Source organism: Rhopalosiphum maidis, chromosome 2 (assembly GCF_003676215.2).
Source record: "Rhopalosiphum maidis isolate BTI-1 chromosome 2, ASM367621v3, whole genome shotgun sequence".
NCBI lineage: Eukaryota > Metazoa > Arthropoda > Insecta > Hemiptera > Aphididae > Rhopalosiphum > Rhopalosiphum maidis.
Window position 1 is genome coordinate 83,133,229 of NC_040878.1, and position 23,118 is coordinate 83,156,346.

The 23,118-nt window shown below is 24.0% G+C and overlaps 1 protein-coding gene across 1 annotated transcript; it reads right to left on the reverse strand.

Annotated features, from left to right (window-relative positions):
- Positions 1-1,030: 1,030 nt before the first annotated feature.
- Positions 1,031-18,290, reverse strand: LOC113554446 (CUGBP Elav-like family member 3-B). Its single transcript, XM_026958311.1, is given in 9 exon segments — positions 1,031-1,128; positions 1,131-1,148; positions 1,524-1,685; positions 2,107-2,160; positions 2,281-2,397; positions 5,578-5,751; positions 5,831-5,936; positions 7,180-7,314; positions 18,103-18,290. Coding segments are annotated over 8 exon segments (831 nt in total). The 5' UTR covers positions 7,282-7,314; positions 18,103-18,290.
- Positions 18,291-23,118: the final 4,828 nt, after the last annotated feature.

Here is a 23,118-nt window from a genome sequence, read left to right on the forward strand (position 1 = left end):
CTGAATTAGGGAATATTAAAAAAAAAACTTTTTGTTCAGAGTCAAATTGTAATTTTAATAATTTAGCATTAATATATATATTTAAACATGCTCATAAAATTAAAATTAAAAAAAAATCTGTAAATACTATTTTATAATTTTTTGGAGGGGTTGGTAAACTAAAAAATTTTTCTGTAACTGCAAATTCTACAGTTAAATATCCCAAACACTAAATTATATTATTTTAACCTCATCATTACTCCATAATATATTTTTTTAATTTAATTTCAACTACAGTAATCTCCGTTTTATACAGATATTTTATTGTCATATTTTCATTAGATTTATCGTAGAATTACTGATGATATTTATTCCGCGTTTTGTCAGTAAATAAGCATTTTATTCATTTATTGTATGGTATTTGTACCTTTATAACACTGCATTACAGTATAATGTAAGTAATTTTTAGTTTTAACTTTTTGTGATAGTTACCTAAAGTTATTTTATGAATTAATATTTTTGTTTCCCAGTAGCTGTTAATAAAAATTATAATAAAAATAATCCAATTAATTAAAAAAAAAAATTGTTGTTGTGCGTTTAAAAATAAATGGAGTGCATAAATAATAAAGTAATAACATTTATTTAAATTTCTCTGTTTCTTTACAAATCTAATCATTGCCTACTTTCAGTAATTGTATGAAACCATAAAAAATCTTGATTAAACTTAAGTTATATAATATAACTACTTCTTGTATGTGTATCTACGTGATATCTTTTGTTAAGTTGATAGGTATTTTTAAACAATTTATATTGACAAACCTAATGAAATTTCAAATCTATATTTTATTTATTAGTAATTTTACTTTTTTTTTTTAACTTTTAGTACAGAATAATAGATACAACTATAAAAATGTTTACCTTTAATAATTTACTAACAAGTAATATTATTTTTTTAATTTTACGATTTACTGGCTGGTTTCATACATTAAATTAAATACGTAGGAACGTTAAAATTTGATAAATCAATTGCGTTTAAAAATAAATTCTACTATTATTTTTTTCTTTTGGGCGTTTTAATTGTACTTTTAATCTCTTCTGACAGATCTGAAAACCATTCATTACTTGAATGGCAGTTTGTGCACTTGTTGGATTATCGAATGATACAAAACCTGTTGTGGAAAAAGTTTTAAAAATGTGTTATTAAATATTAAATGAAAAATATGTATAAATTATTTATTTTTAAACTATAATATAATATTTAAAAAAATTTAAGTATTATAATGTATTTACTATTAGGTAATATTATTGTTTTATTTTTAATACAATAACAATTGTGAATTAACAAAAATTATACATTATTTATATTTTGATATATTATAATCATATTATATATATTTTGTTTGGCAATATTCTGATTATCAGATTTAAGTTATATATGGTCGTACGAGAATTCATTCCACTTAATTTTAATAATAATTAAATGCTTGTTCAATAACTTTTCTGACTAATCTAGGGTATATATAGTTCACAAAAATTGTACTTACCGAAACATTTGCTTTGATTTGTTTCCCTATCTATGTATACTTTTGAGCTGAGCACTTGACCGAATGGCATAAACATATGAGTTAGTTCGTTGTCACTAAACTCTTGTGGTAAATGGTATATAAACAAGTTACTGCCTTCAGGTCCAAAAGTGATATTGTGTCCTAAAAAAAGCGCAAAATATCCCATTAAAATATATCATTAAACCAAAAATATCCACACTTGCTTCCTATAACTATAATCAATTTTTATAAAAACTCTTTTAACCACTCAATATCTCTCATATTCAAACTCTTCTCTTGTGCATTACCCAACAAGCCTTTCCGTTGGCTCAAACGTAAATGGCCACGTGACCTACAACAACTTACTCTCCTTACTTTATCTAAGTTCATAAATTGGAAGTAGTATCGAGTACTATCGACGGATACTTTCTTTCCTCGTGTTTTTCGTGTATTGTACAAATATTAACTAACTTAATTATTGTATTAATTTTGTATACAGAATTACAATGTTTTTAATAAATAAAAATATATATATATATATAAATATTGTTTTAGTTTAATAAGTTTCAGAAAATTAACTTACGAGAAGTGTTTGGCATTCCAGTTGAAAATTGATTAAACACCGCTTGGTAAGGGACTAAAATAATTATAAAAATAATAGTTTGTGATTATATTATTACACAATAATTTTTTGAAACATAACGTTCATTGAATAATTTTCAAATAATAATAATAATGTGATTAATGATTACCATACCTATACGATGTAGTGTTGAAACATTATTAAACGTGGTTGGATCTCGGTTTGATGAAATGATTCTGTTTTGATGCGCTGGTATTGATAATTGGAGCGATTCTGCTAAGATAGCATGATCTGCGTGAAATTATGTTTATAATATTTATTATTATTGGTTTTTTACAAACGCATTGTGATAAATTTAATTATTTTTATTATTTATAACGTATAATATTATTGTTATATACCTACGTACTAAATAATTAATTTATCGAACTACACTCATTAGTCATTACTTTTTAAGTAATTTTTAGATTTTTTTAGATTTTGAATCCAATTAATGTTTTTGAAAATATTATTTTTACATAATTTCCAGTCGAGTTAAAATCATATTTTCTATTGTTATATACTTTAAAGTTTTTTTATTTTTTTGAATGACAAGATACATTTTTAATTTCATATTTCATTTTTTGAAGTATTTTGACATATGAAAATTGAAATTTGAACAAGTAGTTTATGAGTTAAAGTATTTAAGGCTTTCAAGAGTGGAGTAATAAACCAACATTTTGCGGGGTATTCCCGTAGTACTCCACTCTGATCACTTAAACTATAAATACTTATATAACTTATAAACTATTTGTTCAAATTTCGACTTTTATATGTCCAAAAACTTTAAAAAATATTTTTAAAAAGTTAATAATTGTTTAAATAATAAGTATTGGTTGATGAAAAAATCAATCTGTATATTGTAGCTTAATATATAATATAATAACCATTTTACCCACAACCCCTGTATGATAAATATTGAGATCGATTTAATTAACAAATATTAGAAAGAAATAATGCACCCTAAAATAAGAATAATAATTCAGAACTCCCATTTTGAACTATGAGTAAATGACATAATATTGTCTTTTGGCAGCAGAATTTGTGTGTATACTTCTCTTCCAATTATTATTTTGTCGATGTCAACGAAAAGAGAGGATTTCAAATGTTTGCTTAAGGGCATCAGATAGGTTAGGCATCGAATAGATAAGCCACAATGAAAAAGTAAATCATTAAATGTCAAAATGTATAATAATCCAATAAATCTGATTTCAGAAAATCTAGCATTATTTGTCAATCTTTTTTTTTTTTTTTAAGTATTTATGTATTAAGTTATAGACTCGGAACGTGCACCGTGAAAGCTAAATTTTATATTTTTAATTCATATTATTAAAGTATTGTACATTTTTGTTAGAAAGAAGATTTAATATCAATCTAGGCCAAGTAAAAATTTTACCCTTTTATATAATAATGAAACCACTATAAACTTTTGATTTTCAAATAGCAACCTATATTTAAGATGTACTAAATTATATAAAACTATTTTTTTTTTTTTTATGAATTTTAACGTTCAAATTATTATTTTTTGTTAATTTTTATTAGCGAAATATAATTTTCAAAGTTGGGTGGTTTTCGGTTTTTATAATACACTTCTTGTTTCATATTTTGTATGTAATAAACTCGTTGTCGGGTATCGACGCAGTGATAAACTTAGTATCTGTAGTTGAAAACGCCACACAGTCGTAATAATCTGTAGGACAAACACCTAAAAACCTCGAACCACCCAAATTTGAACAACTATAACTCACTAACGGATAAATGAAAAATAATAATTTTGATGTTAAAATTTATAAAAAAAAATAGCTCTACAATACTTGCCATTTAAAAATTAAAAGTTGATGTGGTTTCACTATTAAATATAAGGATGAAAAAAAAATGTTATATAGTTTTAGAAAAGCATGAAACTAACAATTTTGAAAAAAAAGCTAACACTTTTTTAAATAATGAGTGTTTAATGATAAAAGAATCACATTGTATATATTATATATTTACTTGAACAAACTATGTTAATAACTAGTCAATGACTAATTAATAATGGTTCTAAGTTCAAAACAGTGTTCCCGACCCTGAAGAGGAAGGGGCGTGTAAACATTGCTAGGGAGACGCAAGCAGTCATTACAAATCAAAATTGTAGTTATTAAATGTTTTTTTTTTTACAATGTATAGAAAAAAATGAAAAATGAATATTAAAAAAAATGATTATCTTTTAGGAAGAGGTCACGAGGTTTTTGAAAAACTACAAAGCGTGAGTGGGATAGAAATGGTCGGGAACCACTGTTCTAAACGTAAATTAAAATTCAATCGATATTTAATGTGTATTATTAATAAAACTAAACTTAAAAAAAAAGAATTCCTAATTTTTAGCTTTGTTCAATTATTTTTTCTACAAAATAAAAAAATCTTCAAAAACAATTACATTTATAACTATTTTCTAATACAATATACTAAGAAAGAAAATGGCTTAAATCTTATATAGTTCACACAAATTTATTACGATATGTTTTTATAATACTGGCATTCGAAAGTCTTGCCCAAAGCAACAAAACAGTGGCTTACCAAACTAGTGAACCGTTTCGGGATTTTCTTATATTTATTAATAATTTTAGATTTAAAGACAAGATAACACAATTTTTATAATGATTATATCACGATCAATACTTCTCAGAATCTGTAAAATTATGGTATCAACGTATTTTCTAGAACACGCGTTGTCCTACATACAGAGCAAAGCGTCAATCAAATGGAAATTATATTATTTGATTATCATCAAAAATTGATTTTTCTCAAAAATAAAAATTAGAATCATATGTTACATAAGTATAACATATAGAATACATATCAAAGTTTCAATTGAATATTTCGTGGCCCATATAATTATTTGTGTAAGCTTTCATGATGAAGTATTATACAGTTTACAAATACATAAATGATAAATACATTTTCGCAATGTGAATATTAAATGTCAATATCGTCTTAAATATAATATCATAATATCATCATATTACGATCTCCAGTAAAACAACGATGTAGGATGAAAGGGTTATTTAATGATTAAAATACATTTTGTTTAGATAATCCTACTAAACAAACTAGTATAACTTTATTAGTTAATAATAGTTGTATATGTACTTAACCTATTCATTATCGGATAAAAATAGTGCTGTAGAAGTTTCATAGCGCTACAGTGCTACACATTAAGAAACTGTACCTATACCCGTGGTAGTTATTCGAAAATGGCAATTTGTCTTTGTCTCTATAACCTAACTGAATTTATTATTTTAAATTGTATGATATTATTTGTCGTGGTTGTCAATCACATACAGAAATATTTCTCAAAAAATAAGTCGGTAAACTAAAAAAATGTTCAGGGTGATTAGATTTTGAAAATTTTAAAATAGTCAAAAAAACAATAAATAATAAAATAACCATTACGCGTGGAAAATGACTGTTGCTGCATAGATGAGTTATTAAACAAGATTGGATTTGTTGTTCTAGTATTCGAATGTTGTTCCCTGGTTGATGTGTTTGGACGACTGTTAATCGAAAACATGGGTATGGTCGGCGACGGTATATTAGACAGAACATTGCGACTATCCACAATTTGAGCTGTAATAGTAATAAAAAAAACACGACCATCAATATTATGTAAACAATTATGAAGTGTAAAACGTGAATTCTTTCTTACTGTTCATCGAGGAAACGACTGGTGTTGTAATTGTTTGAGCGGTTACCATCGAGTTAATATAAGTGGACACGGACGGTGGAGGTTGGACTGTCGCTATCAAAGAAGACTGTTTAAAAAACAAATAATTGCGTTAGGTACGTCGTAAAATAAAAATATATATATTTTTTTCAATGTTTAATTTTATTAAAATTTATTTTAATTTCATATTAAATTTGTCTTTTAATTATTATTTTATTGAATTATTTTACTCGGGACCCGTGGTACATGAGTAACACAAGTTGAATCCGTTTTATTCAATTGAGGTAAAGTTTATATTGAAAATCAACCATGCCCGTAAACATGACGGATTGCGATTAAACGATTTATGATGAGATAATATTATTATTATGGGTTTTTTTCACTGGAGCATTTTTAAGTACTAACATTTTAAACAAGTTAAAAATTACTTTTTTTCAACTTTAAATACCTGCTTAAAATTTAAATAATTAAAATAGATGTTAAAAAAACGTATACAACGTTATTTATGGTAATTTCTACAACAGCTTTATACTATCATAATTACACTCCGTGAAGTATGGAAGGCAGTTTCAATTAAATCCATTCCTGTCCGCTAGCAAGATAAAGACTATAGATTTGACAATTCGTTAAACTTAATTGAAGTTATATACCATATTTATATTATTATATTAGTGTTTTTGATTTAGAAATACATTTTGAAAATAGTCAAATATTTTTAATACCTAGTTAAATTCGATAACAATGCAAATTTAATTTAATTTTGCTAAATTTAATAACAATTAAAACAACTATGTATATCTAATGTTCAACGATTAATACTTAAATATCCACATACACTCCATGTTATACATAATAGACGACTGAGTATTATAAAATACCTGCAATTAATATAACTTCATACAGTTTCAAAAATTTCATCTGAGCTTTTAAAGTGGAAGGTACTTCATTGATTTATTTCTAAACGTAATTCGAAAATAAATTATACCTTTTGCATATACCTAATAATTTTATAATCAGAGTATAAAAACACGTAAATATAATAATAGATTTAGAAAAATATGAAAAACTATATACTTAAAAAACAATAATATTTTAAAGCGTGAAATATATTATTTTGTGTTCATCTAGTAAGTTATTCAAAACTAACAAACAATACTGAAATGTTATCTACTTAAACCCTTTTTAACGAAACCATACTATAAATGAGTAAACAGTATGCCCACTAAGTACTGAGAACATATTTGTAATGTTGAATGTATAAATACTATGTTTGATAGCATACATTTTATTAATTTAAAAAAATTAAAAATTACATATTTCCAAGCACATACCTGACAAACTTGATTATAAGTTGTTCCATAAGTTCCGAATTGATTATACACAAACGATGATGGCGAGTTCAACACTGGAACATTATGAGCTAAATTGTGCATTTTTACAATTTGTTAATGACTCTTCACTGCTATCTGAAATTAACTTTAGTTTACAATTCAAATTTCCCTAAATGTATGTATTTGTTATTGATTAATGATTAATATATAAAGTTTGCACTTATTAAAATTATTCTAATTATTGAGTTAACATCTATTTCAGTTTTTTTTATATATTATTATTACATACATTTAAGTGCATAAATTAAATTTGATAAATATAATTTACACAACAAAATGTATCGTTATTATATTTTAATTTTTGGAGTTATTTGAAACAAAAATGAAAAGATGTATTTTTTTATAATTGTTTGAAACGCCTTTCTTTTGTATATATATTAAAACCATACCGTTACTATATAATTTAAATACATATATTATATACCTATATTTATTTTGTTTTTGCTAAAAGTTATTTTTTAAAAACAAAATATTGATTTTTTTTAAATGTATGCATTAAGTACAAAGATGGTAGTTCATTTTAAAAGAATTGTTTGATTTTACTAAGGTTTTTTTATCAATAAATACATACAAGTTTAAAATAAAATACTTTATAATTTTAACAATTATTATTTACATGCACACATAACACTTATGTATAACTACAACAATAATTATATTAATCTATTTTACATTAATATAAATATCAATTTATAAATAAAAAGTGTTCAATGTTAAAGAGTCAACTAAATATCATGCATTTATTATAAACTGTAATTATATATAGTTAATAGTAAAATCTCGATTGGTATTTTTTTCTTTAGGTAAATATTTTTTGCTTTTTAGCGAAGACTGTATTATTATTTTGGTTTTTAAATGTGATAAATATTTTTCATTTATTGCAATATACATACTTGACAAATTTTAATATATATTACAATCACTTTAATAAGATTGGATTTTTTAAATGTGTTTAAAGTTTATATTTTTTTACGATAGTATTTAGTATTCTAAATAATTTTTGAGAAATCTCATTTATAATTATTGTGAATTATTTATAATTTAGGCACCACCTAAATGTCTCTATTCACGAATTTGTGATTAATGTTTATATTGCTATCCAAATGTACAAACATAATTTTTTTTTTATCAAAATTCTTTGCTCGAGTATACAGGAGCTGAGAAATAAGCTTAATTGGTAAAATAATAATAAATTACGAGATGAAAATAAAAGAAATAAGTGGCCTCCCATTGAAGGTGATACATCATAAAATTTCATTAGGCATAATAATAATAATACGAGTAGTTGTATTGATGTACAAATATATTAACTATATACGAGAAAAATATTATTTTCTAGTACTTTTTACTAAGAATCGAATCACTTTTTTTTGGTGATATGATGTATAAACGCTCACTTAACTATGTATGTACACATTTCTTAGACAAAAATATGTTTTAAATATTTTGAGTAATTTAACAACAACAAGACTCCGATCGTACAACACTAGTAGGCCTATTCATTAATTCTGGTGATAATTTTACACTGTAATATGTGTTATAAACTGCAATTGATTGAAATTTGAATCCAAGTCTTAAACATTAGACGTAATTATTTCCCTTTGATGACGTATGTGCTTTTGAAGCAAGTTAATAAACTCAAATAACAATTGTTTACAACTCAAAACCGATTTTCTATTAATATATTATCTACGTAAATGTTATACTAATAAATTCCCATTTCATTCGGGCTTCGCCGTTGTTATATAATAATGATGTTTCAGGCCTCAGAAATTTTTTTTTACAAATCTTTAAATTATGAATAATATTTTATTAATAAAATAATGACTTTTTTTGATGAAATTTTAAATAATTTAAATTTTTATGTTTCCTTATAAAAAAAAAAAACACTTTAGTACACGCCATTTAAAGTATCTCAATAATACTCCTCCGTATTTATATAAAAAATATTATTATTAATAATTTTATTTATTAATCAAATTTACTTAAAAAGGTATCTGACTTTTGACAAACATTGCAATACATAGTGTTATCATAGATAACATAAATATACTCTGTGGTATTATGAAAACAAAATTTTCAGTAACGGTAAAATATTATACGTACTTCTTTTACGAGTTATTTATATTTTTATAAGTGAATTTAAATTTAAACATGATTTTTAATAATAGTTTCCAAAATATATGTAAACATGGCATATGTGTATTTCTTTAAATAATTATAAACAGATATTGTAAATCATTTATTAAGATTAATGAAATATTAATATGAATGAGTTTTAAAAATACCCGATAAAATGTAATGTTTTGTTGTCAAATAAATAACTATATATTATGTCCTTATATTTATTTTTTTTTATTCTGAGGAAGGAACTACATTAGCATTATTTCCCCCATAGGTCATATTATTTTATACGGACCTATTTCGTATGTAGTATTATATAACGTGTACAGTTTATATAGGTACTATTACACTAATTTTAAATAAACATTAGAATAAGATATCGTGTTTTTCATACATTCTTTTTTATTAAACTTTTAGTGTGCATATAAATTAAATTGAAATATAAATAATATGTAGGACAGGTAGGTACTACTTGAAAATAATTGAATTTTGGTTGTTATTCGATTAAACACACGTTTAATTAATTTAAACCTTATTTTCATATTTTCATTTCTATGTAGATATTTCTATACACAAATTATATGAAAATGTAAACTTACAACAAAATAAAATCGATATTATGTGGATTTACTAAAATTATAAATTAATAGATAATTGTTCAATAATAAAACTAATTACACTATACTTATTAAAGTTATAATACTTAAATTATTTAAAAATAGTTCATAGATCGTATTAATTTAATATTCATTAAAGAGATAATATATTATCATAAATTTATTAATAACTGCATACTTATAATATTGTCGGTAGATACATTTATTTTCTTAGTAGTTTGTAAAATCTTGATTCATAAATAAAACATTGTAAAAATATGGGTTATTCTCGTTTTAAATGGAAATAATAATCTTTTTTTCTTTTACCAATTATTTAAGTATATTTAATATTAAATTTAATATGAATAAAGTAAAAACATTGTTAAAAATTTGATTTTTTTTCTTACCTATATAATTTTCAAATTGTACAACAAAAAGTTTTAAGAAATTCTACAGTTTAAATACTATACAACCGCATTGATAAATGTGATCCTATTAACTACAATAGTATGAATAAATACTTATAATAAACAAAAGTTATTTTTACAAGTGTTTAAGTTTTAAATTAACAATTTTCTTAAATGAATACATCTTTTTAAAATTTACAATATTTATTGTTTAGTCATGAAAATTGAAAACAAAATTAAACAATTATATCTACTTTCAATTTAGAATTAGCTGTTTAAATATTCAGAAAAGAATATTTCTCATACCTGAATTGTTATTATATTTATGAAAACAATTTTAAATTTTAACACATAAATTAAGTTTATGAGTGTTTAGGTATTTAAAGTTTGAAAAATAATAATAATACTCAATAGAAACAATACACGAGTAGTAAGTACCTAGATCTCACTCCTTAAAAATTCTCTCATTCTTTTATCAAATACGATGATTTAAAATTTAACGCATTAACGAAATTGAAATAAAAATATCTGCCTGGGAAAAGTGCACAAATAAACAATATACCTAAAAGAAAAATTAATATAAAAAATCTACAAAAAACTTAACCAAGGAAACACAAGGATAAAAATCCTATTACTTTTTATTAAATCACTGCTTAACCCCGTTTATAAAATGTTCTCTAATGTTAAACATAGAAATTATCACTTCCAAGTCCTAACCTAAGCATATGGAATGTTGCATACCAAATAAAAATTAAAAACTTACAACTCTCCAAAATGAATTCATGCGTATAGCATTAAAAACCCCTTTGTTCGTGTGAAATAAACACAAGGAAACTGGATTACCCTGCATATCATCATGGAAACAAATCAATTCAAAAACGTCTACAACAGACTAAATAAAACTGATGAAGCTTTTCATTTCAAAAAAAAAGGTGAAAAAACTTCTGTACATTGACTACGCCTACATTAAAATATTTTCTTAAACGACCACAATGCTGCAGGTACTAACTAAACGACTAATCATGAAGATAAATTCTCTATGTATAATTTGTAATATTGTAAAAATATAGAATTTATTGATAAAATTTATTTATTTAATAATAAAAAGAAAATCGTATAATCACTTCCGTGTACCAATGTGAGTAAAGCAAGAAAAGTCCTTAACTTTATTAAGTATGTTATTATTATATCCAGTAAAGCTCTAATTAACTCTAACTAAATTGAACTGGGTCTAACCCATATCATTTAATAAGCAGCACAATCTAGAATCTAGATAATAGTAATTTGTAATTTAGTTATACAAATTTTAGAAATTAAATAACAAAATTTATCAATAAACTATAAATATGAGGATACAATATAAACTATAATACATCTTATTAAGTTATAAATTAAGTATAACATTATTTTTAAATTATAATATATCTCTATACTCTATTGCTGTCGTGGCAAGTTATTATATAATTCAATTATGGTTTATAATGTTATTTTATAAATTTAAATATAATTAGTAAGTAACAGAACAAATAATTTTATTGAAAAATGAATAAAATATAAAAATCAAGAGTTTTCGTGTAGTTGTTGCCAATCCAATATAATTAACTGTCATATAGCTTACGAAAATTGGAGTACTGCATTTTTCTCAAATTAGTCATGTATTTCGTTTATTACCTTCTGTCTGCATAAAGTTTTCGATGTGACTTTAATCCATTCTATGCGATTTTGTAAAGCAAACTTTATGTCGGAAGAAAACTTTTAGCATTTTACTTGTGATATCACAGTAATATTACAGTATTTTAAAATTGTAATTATGTTTATTAATTTAAAGAAAAAGTTAGTTTACGAATATTGCGCATATAATTTAAAACATAATTATTTCTTGAGTAATTAATGAAATTTCTATATATTTCGACTTAAGAACAACTCTATAAAATATAGTAATATCTTATAAACAACGTACTTAAAATAAATAGTATAATTTGTATAATGTAATTAATATTATACAACTATCAATCATTAAATCTATGCACCTACGGTATATTATTTTACTTTAACTTTTCTTATTTTAATATTTAAAAAACAAATTGAAATGTGTTCAATTTTCGATCAATGAAATCCATTAAAAGCAATATAAACTTATAAAGCCTTTTTTAAATTTCAAAACGTGATTTTCTGGGTTGTGAAACTATAAAAACATATAATTGTAAAACTGTAAATATTCAATAGTTTTATCGCTCTGCTTGGAGCATAAAATAATGAAATATTTAAAACATATCGGTAGATAAATAAATTTAAATTTAAATAGTAAATAGTAAAAATATAATAAATCGACATACTTTCTTTTGCACCACTTTAGACTATAATTTTGATTTATAAATTCTTCTGAAATTTTATAAATTAAAAAATTATTTTATGTGCCTTAAAAAACATACAGTAGTGTTTGCTACCTTGCTGTATCTATAGGGTAACTCAGAAATAAAAATTCTGGTGAAATTAAAAATATGTGAATTATTTTTTTCTATTATTATTATTATTAATTATAAATAAAATTCATACGGGCCATACACAAATGTTCATTACGTTTTTATGCATTTAAAATTACCAATATATAATTCATAGTAAACCGAAAAATTCGTATAATAAGCAATCGTAAATAACTGGCATTTACCCATTAAGGATTTAATAATGTACTATACAAAAAACAGTCGAAAAGAATATAATTAATATTACATTTGCACGCTCTGTATTGGCTTAAAAAAATTGTCTAATTGATTTTAAGTTTTAACAATTACCTATTAATACAATTCAATCGTCAATGATTTAAGAGATCCCATAGGATTACTTATCACCCGCCTTAAATAAAGTTAAAAAGTTTCTTGGGTTTTTATAACAATTAGGCTTATGAAAACTAAAAGGTAAAAATGATAATATAAGTAACGATTGATGTTGGTTTTTATTGAATATTTTTTTTTTTAAATATGTGTGCATTTTAACAGTTACTTTGTTTACCATATTCGATGAATAAAATACACAATAATATAAAATTTAAGTTGTGAATTCTTCATTATTTTATGGTACATGAAGAAAATAGTTGAGTTTTCATGATGATAAATTAATAACTGTATACGACAAACGAATTTAATAGAAACGCTATTTGACGAGTATAAGTACATTTAATAATATTTGACAGTATTCTTTTCTTTAAGGGTGTAAAATAATCCAACTAGTCGGAAAAACTACAGACAAAATAAATGTACAAATTCAACGCATTGCGTATACGACGGACGACTGGTGTACAGTAATTAATAATAAACAGATTAGAAAAATAAAACTCAACGTTAGTGAGCAACATCGCGACTATCGATTAACAACGTAATAATATAACAATATTATAGTCCTTCGCTTATTTCTATTGTTATAATAATTATTGTTGTCTGTATGATACAACTTTTCGTTTTTGTCGGAATGTATAAATACCAAACATTATTGAATCTTATATCAATATTATGTCTATTACCTACTTTCTTTTTCCGAAGCGTATTTCGAAACGCGTTCAAAAACATACCTTAAGAAAAACATTGAATAAATATGTCAAACAAAACGCAATTAATGATAAAACACCGTAAATTAAAAATAATTTCAAAAATGAAGGACGACGATATTATTTTATTGATTGTTAAATAACACACTTTAAAATAATTTGTAAATATACATTTTGATTTATAAATGTACATAATATTAGACCCGATACCCAGAAATAACATGAAGCTTCAAATAATGTTGACTTAAAAAATAAGAAGAAAAAAAATCTTAAAGAAAATAATATATGTAAATAATCAAAACTAGCTACAGTGTAAGTACTATAGGTACTAGATTCCCACTCCCGTTTACCCGTTTACCCTTTTTCAAAAGGTATGCCATTAATTTGAAACATAATTGACAGACCTTTGTAGGGTACGTTTCGATATATTTTCTCTCTTTGACTTTATTTATTTCTTTAATATATTTCACCTGTAGCCTTTGACAAATATTTTAGCTAACTATACTTCAATTTGATATAAAAAATAAATACATATACACCTATACGTTATATAATATGAAAAATGAATAATATGACAGAAATTGCATTAAATTTTACGTTATATATTTCACGTTTTTTTTATCTATTTTTTTCATATTGACTGTTTTCCATTAATACGTCAGTTACGTGCACGCAAAATGATTTAACTTTAAACTGATTATATTATATTATATACAACATACATATAAAGAAAAAAGAAAATGTTTTCATAATTGTGTTTGTACTTTAAAAAATAAAATTATTATAGTACCAAAATATATAAGTATATAATATATTTATAGGTATAATAAAATACAAAATAGTAAAGCTATATAGCTATATGCTTATGAATTTAAATTAAAAATACTTCAATTAAAATAGCGATTAATAGTATAAATATTTACTGTTCTTCGTTTTTATTTCTTATAAGAAGGAATATTATATTATTATTAATATTTATAAATTGTTAATTTATGGATAAAAGGTTATAAGTATTAATTAAAACATTAAATATAAAAGCCTACATTTGATAGCATAGACAAATTGGTTACAATTATTATGGCAAGGTAAATATAATATATGGGGGGGGGGAATAATAAATTAACTAATAACATATGTATACATTTTCCGACATTCTTGTAAGCCACATGTGTATAAATAAAACATTTTTTTCTCTTTTCTTCAGCCACATAGTGCCAATTATATTGACTGTTAAGCTCAAAATATGTGTTTAATCAAAACTTTAAAGAACTAAACTACTCATTTAACGTTAATTGAAATTACACAGTTATTGTGAGAAGAATTTTAACTGTTAAGTCACTTTTTGTCGTTTTGGTATTATATGCGTATAGCTTTACACGTTATCCTTTTCAGATACTTGTATTTATTGCTTTTAATTACTATTATTATTATTTTATATCTCCGATACGTTCCAATTGTTATATTTGTTAAATTAAATATTTTTCTAAGTATTTTTTTTAAACGCACCTATTATTCGCGAATATCGGTAACTAATTAATTAGATGACAGTATTATCTTAATATTATCTCCATGATCATGATCAGTGTATGTTAAATTGTCTGCAACCCTTTGAATCTAGCGCTGTTTACATAGGCAGACATAAAGCACTTGTTTTATCAATATCCGTTATGTAACATGCATGGGAATAACACCACTCAAACGTTTACTAATAAACATTATCTGATACGATGTCTACGTAATAATTAATCCGAACGGATTAAATAAACTACGTATACTTACTCATGACAATATTATATTATAGGTAAATAACTATATTCATTAATTACTTTATGCATATCGCAAACAAAATATGATTGAAAGTATGTTCAAAACTGTTAATAAAATTTTATAGAAACGAACAAATAAGAACTATAACACTTCAATGGTTAATTATAAAATAATTGATACAATAAAAAATATCGTATACTGCTTAAATTTATCAACGACGAGTCTTGTTCCAATACATTTTTCATCAATTTAAAAACAAAAAAAAATAGAAAATAAAAAGAAATATTCCATTATTTTTCTTAAGTATAGAAAAAACTAACAAAAAGTGAGAAATTGATGAATCGGTTTTTTACTGCACATAATCGGTAAATAATATTCATTAATACTTAAACATTTCAATAAATATTTTAGCATTTTATAGAATTTTTTTTTAAACTATTTTTAGACATTTTAAGTATTTTCATTTTTATTTTTATTTTTAAATTATGTTGATCTCGTTTTTATTTCTCGATCATAAAGCACGAAAATGTAATAAAATGTTTATCATAAGGGTTTCTTACAACAGTTAAACATTTCGAAAACACATTCAAATTTTTTCATAAAGGATTGAAGTCCCAAAATTCAAATATTAAAGGTATAACGATTTTGTTGAGAGTTCAAAAATTATTAATCATTGAGATTTGAAACTTTTTATAATTATACTTAATACGATTCTCAATAAACAATGAAATATTTATATTTATTTTTATTTAGACTAAGTTTCAGCGATTTATATTGCGAACCTATTCAAAATATTCTACGATGCGTCGGTATTGAAACACAAGACAGTATATATACTTGTATATACCTATGTCTTAAATTAGATGTGATATTTTTGGTAAACGTTTGATCAACCTATGGAACTAAAAAAAGTAGTATACCTATCTAATAATAATTTAACAAAGCTTATTAGATGCAAATCCACTGGATATATATTGTATTAAAATTTAAGTCTTAACACAAACATTACAGTGACAGTGAGTGACCTATCAATTAAGCACAGTGACTCAATGACGATGTTACGAAACCTTCAACAAAGCATAGTAAGTTCACTGGTATTTGGGATTTTATAATCACTTTTGAATTTCTCAAGTACAACTGTATACGTTTTACTTGCATAATGGATTTAAAGTTATATTTAATACTATAACATTGTTGATTTTCACAATAATTTAGGTATAGAGTCAAGTATATAAACGTTATAAGCTTAATCATAATACTAATCAAATAACCAACCTCCTAGAATAAAAACTAATTTGTTAATTTATTTTACGTTAAATTAAGTGGAATTAAACGGAATTCATGAAAAAAATGTAATTTAATAATTTTCCCAATTAGTTCAATTCAAATTATTGAATTATAAAAACATTTTAAAATATGTTTTATTATTTATTACTTAATATTAAATAGACATTTCCTATATGATACAAACTATTAACTGTTTTTATATGAACAATTTAAAATAATTGATTTTTATAAGCAACAGACCTGACTACGATAGATTTATAGGGTACCTTAGTGAAAATTGTCCAACATAACTATCTATTGGATTTTATTACATTGTTTTATTAAATTAACTTAAAGACCATATTGTTTATTTTTACGAAGTTTAAATTAAACTGCGGTGGAAATATAACAAAAAAGAAAAAAAATATCGAAGACATTATTAAAAATTATATTATTAGTTATAATCACTTTAAATTTATTATTATTTTTTTTTTTTTGCAATTTTATATTATGTCTGTCATTATAATCTATGTGACATAATATATATATATATTTATTGACAATTGATTTAAAAGTTTATAAATCGTTATCGTACATAATACACACAAAATACACATGCATGGGTCTATATTATTATGAATTATGATATAATAAGTTACATAAATTCGACAACTATAAATTCACCGATGTAGTATAATTTTAATTGATTACATACATTATTATTTGTTTCGTAAATTACGATCGGTACTGGACAATAAAATAAATTGTCTCGTGTCATGATAAGGTAGTGTTTAAAAAAATTTTTAAATACATATTACGAAATACCTGTTGTCATATTATTGCAGTGGATATGTATTTTTGAAACGGGCATCGAAACAAATACAGGGTACGATAATAATAGTAATAATAATTTCGTGTACGGACGTACGTCGAACTACTGTTATAAAGACGGGTATAATTAATACAGCTAAAATAAAATAAACGGAAAAAATAATAACAATATCTTAATAACATTATAACGTGCATACCTAATATAACATCGTGTGTAATTCAGACACGTCTCCGGTCGTCAAAACGTTATTATTAAAACATATGACAATGAAATCGAGACGGCCGGTAAATTAAACACGAATAATAATATTATTATCAGCATTCGATTTACCTGCGGTAGTAGTCGCGCGCGCGTGTGTGTGTGTGTGTGTGTGTGTGTGTACGCGCGCGATGTATGTTTCGGTAGACGAAACGGTGTCGGTGGGGACGCACTTCTCCAATGTATTATCCGAAATGCGCCGCGTTGGATTTTCGAGTGAGCGGTGTGTGGTGATGAGCGAACGAGCGGAGAGAGAAAAATATTTGAAGTATATTGTGCTGCAGGTGGTAGATAAAATCAACAAGTAGACGCGAACGCAGTTGCCGTTTCACTAGTTACGGCGCGTCCTACCCGTTGCCGAGAGTGGCGTAGCTGGTGGCGCGTGCCAAAAACGCCTGTTGTTTCCGAAAATACCTTTTTTGTTGCACCAATGTATAAAACGCATGACTAGTTTCCATGGGGACGGAAAGCGTCTGGAACCGTTACCGGGAAAATTGGATTTTGATTCCGGAATTGCTTTTGACAGAATATTTTGTCCGACTCTGACATTTATTGTGTTTATATAATAATAGTAATAATAATAATAATAATAATAATGATGATATATTCACGTGAATTTCGCAAAGGCGTTTATAATAATATAAATGTTATAAGTTTGCATACGAAAACGAAAATTACCAAACAACAATGCGACTAATATTATTTAGTGAACGTTACCTGCGAACGTTTCTGAATGGTTTGCGATATTATTATTATTATTATTATTATTATTATTATTGACTGCGTGTTTTTATTTATTATTATTATTGTATTATTGTTATTTTCTATCTTATTGGTTCTTTTGAGTCATGAATTTATGATATCTTAAAGAAACACAACGTTTTTACGATGGAAAATAAGTTTTGGGACTTAAAAAAGAATCGGACACGATTTGCATATGAAAGGTATAATAATATTCGCGATATTATGTCAGATATACACGTTCAGCTGAGCCACTGGTAGTTTTGACTAGGTCACTCCGCGAGTATAGGTGTGTTATTAGAGTTTTGCCGTCGATTTAAATGTTAAAACAGTGATCAATCGTAAAAAACGAGGAAAGTCACTGTACTGTATAAATAGGTTTTGAGTGTGACACGTCATTAAGTAAATCACTTATTTAACAGAAGTGTTAAATCATCACATATAAGAAAAACGATTCTGAGTGGAAACATCGGCGTCATCGTCAGGTTCTTTTTCTATAGATATCTTATAATTTATTTGTATTACTTTATTAGTACACGGTAGATTTATATCTAATATTTACAACAACAAAAAAAAACATAATAATATGTACAATTATTTTAATATTACATAATATTATATTTTTGTATTATTGTTAATACTTAGTATTAAGTCAATACTGATGTACAAGTAACAATAGACGGCGAAAATATGTTCAGTGTGTAAATAGTTTAAAATAATTTGTCAAAATATTTTGAAAATTCCATTGTATTTATTATAAATAGAAAATAATAATACATATACGAATATATACATTTTTAAAATAAATTAAGTCTCTACGATAAAAATATTCGAATATGACTAAAATCGTTATTTTTTGTATTTATATTCAATATTAACAAAATTGAAATCTCAAATGTTTTTATAGACGATTTTAATACATTATTATGGATTTTTAACTAAAACTTAGTTGGAATTTTCAAGATTTTTTACGGGTCTTGTAAAATAATACCCGTTTTTCTATAATTCCGCTTTTCACGATTATTTGTAAAATTACTGTAGTGATTTTATTTTTTATTTTTAAATTTGCAATCAGTTACCATCATTTTTATTATTGAAGATTGAAGCTTATTTTCTGCTATAAAAAGTGTCTTTAGAAACATAAAAGGAAGTTAGGCAAGTGGGTAACGATCTGCTGTACGTTTGGTGTCGAGCGGGTCATCGGCAATATGCATGTATTTGAAATATTTGAATACAATGATATATCATTGAACACGAAAAACGATTTTGTTCGGAGACCGTCTCTAAGCCTCTTATATCACTAAGTATATTTCGTGATGTGTTTTTTTTTTATATAGCTATTAAAAGTATTAAAGCCATTTATTTAAGTTTTAGAATTACAATAGGATTATATAATTTTTTCTCGGACTAGTATTTAATTATAATAAAATAATAAATATACATTTATACCAAATTATATCAATTTTTATAACTTGAAATTTAACTTTATTTTTCTTTAAATACCCTTAAACAGCAATAATTTAAATCCATAGTATAAATTTATAATATCACAAAATAAATTAAAAATGCCATTGTATATAGTAAAATTTATGATAATATAAAATACGTAAAAGTTACGTGTTCTAATCCTCTGTTCCAGCGAACAATCTTTTTAAATTATTACGAAATAATCAACATTGTAATTATCGTTTAAATAAGTAATTTGAACTTAAAATATCTATAAAAATAATTCCATCATATATTTTTTATATTTTATGATTTCAGTATGAATTACTTATGATGAGGAATTTTGTATAACATTTTTAAAACTTGAGTATACAAAGATAAGTTTGTATGAATTTCCAACTAAAAAATAGTTTGCAATTCTAACTTCAAATGCATATAAAAAAATCGTGACTATGTATTTTTAATATATTTATATAAATATAAAAACATCTTTTGTGTAGTAATGTATTACATTTTCAAAATTTTTACCTAGCAAACAATTTTTTATCGATGACATTTATAAAAAAAAAAATTGAAAATTTACTCATGCCTACAAATAGCATAAAACTGTTAAAATATTTTGAAAATTTTATCATGAATGAAATATTATAATCTAAATATTTGATAAAAATTTCAAGTAGGTATTGTTCGTTTTCGTCTTACACCAAAAAAATATAATATTAATTTTATCAAAAATTCTCGTTTTCCTCATTTTTTTTTTCCGGTTATCAAAAAAAGTTCTGATAATTTTCAAAATACTAATTAAATCCCATTTTCAATCTAAAAACACCCCCTTTTTGAAAATCATTTAATCACATCATTTTAGATCAATACATCGCTCCACTCAGAATTTAAAACAATTTTTAAAAAATACACTTTTCTTTGTATAACCAATAAATACTTCACTATGCTCAGAATTTAAAACTTATTTTGAGTGGTACTTGTTAACAGATGAATACATCTCAATGCGTTTAAAACTTTTAACATTCTTAAAAAAAAAGTGATATAAACTTGACTTTCAATTATATTTAGAATACACTTTTTTAATAATTTCAATATATTGATGAAAATTACTAAAATTATTTTTTTTTAATTTTTACATTTATCAATTTTTCATTTAATTACAGTGAATTCACCGAAATAACGAGAAATATCGTATTCATACTGTTACTGTTCATCTATGTTCAAATGTTTTTGCTTAATTTTCTTAAATTTGATACTTTTCACAATAGTTACGCACTATTACCTACACCATTATATTGTTAAAATATGATCAAAGGTTTATTAGAAGATTGCAGAGAGAGTTCGTATTAAGTTGATAAAAGTATTATTAAATCTTATCAACGATAATAAATCAATTTCATCGTTTATCTCATGCCATATACTTACATAGATAAAAATGTCATTAGTAAGTCTAAATTTACCGTCCAGGGTTATACGGACATTTCTTATCTATTTGATCTACGAAGTGTAACCAATTTCCAATTTATATCCTACATCCACCGTAAAAAAACACTACACAGTAAGTTTATCGTTACAATTAAATCAAAAGGATTTTCAAACAGCTTAAAACGCCTAGCCTAGTAGTAACTATACTGAACGAACTCTACAAAATAAAGTAAACAGTACATTTTTCGCTTAACTCAGAATTTAATACTGTGCTTGCAGACAATATAACAACTTTTTATTCATTTAAATTATAAACGCTGTCAAAATATCTATACGATTTGTTTTTTTTTTTTTAGATTATTTTTCAGCACTTTTTTGCTTGTTGTATAGATTTGATGTATTTGTATCCTATCTTTATTATTAACTAAACGATTAAACCACTTTCATTTTTTTTTTCACTGCATAATTTGATAGATGTATTATTTTATATTTCGTTAAAAAACTAAATGAATCTTTATATATATTCTTCTTGTTTCTTTTTTTATTCAGATTCATTAAATTATATTATTTAACGACATGATATTATTATCACAACAAAATATATTACAATAAGTATAGCAAGAGCAATATTATATAAAATTAATTTCATATTTTATAAATTATGTAAAATATGCCTTATAAACACAATATTATTTTATTTTTTATCATTATTATCAACATTTTATTAAAAAAATAATTTCAATTTTGTTAGAAGTTTTTTATGTTCATATCAGATAACGATTTTTTATTTGTTAAAATAATTATAATTAAAAAAAAAATAGAAACAACATCTTTAATAAAATGTATGCGTTTATTATGGGTGTGTTATTGAGTTTATTATACATACAAAAAAAAAATATATATATTAGCAATGAACATTATATATTTTCAGTGAGTCTTAATTATAATGAGTTTACTGATCTTTAATTATTATTGTACATTGAAAATTATTGTCTATTTTGTACAAAGAAATATAATCCAGAAATGACCTGTTTTAAAAGTTTATCATCTAGACTCAATGTCCTATTTGTAAAGACGATACCTACACAAAACTTTTTTATCACTCCTACTCAAAAAAGTGTTCACAGAAAGATGTAACAAAAAAAAAAAAAATCAATGTTTAAAACTAACAATATATTTGTTCGGGATAAAAATAAAGTAAAAACATATTAAATAAGCAGCTTATTATTTCATTCGTACACGTTATTATAAATTTATCGTTTAAACGGTTCATTATTTAATATATTGTTAAAAGATTTAAAAAAAATTATTCTTCAATTATTTATTTCAAAATTCTGCTTGAAAACACATTCAATAAGAATCTTAAAAATAGTGTCGACAAGCGTACAAAACGTTAATCACTGCATTGTATTGTTTACAATTAGAACATCAGGTTGATGTTTTATCAGTATCAATTGTACCATGAAAGGCTTA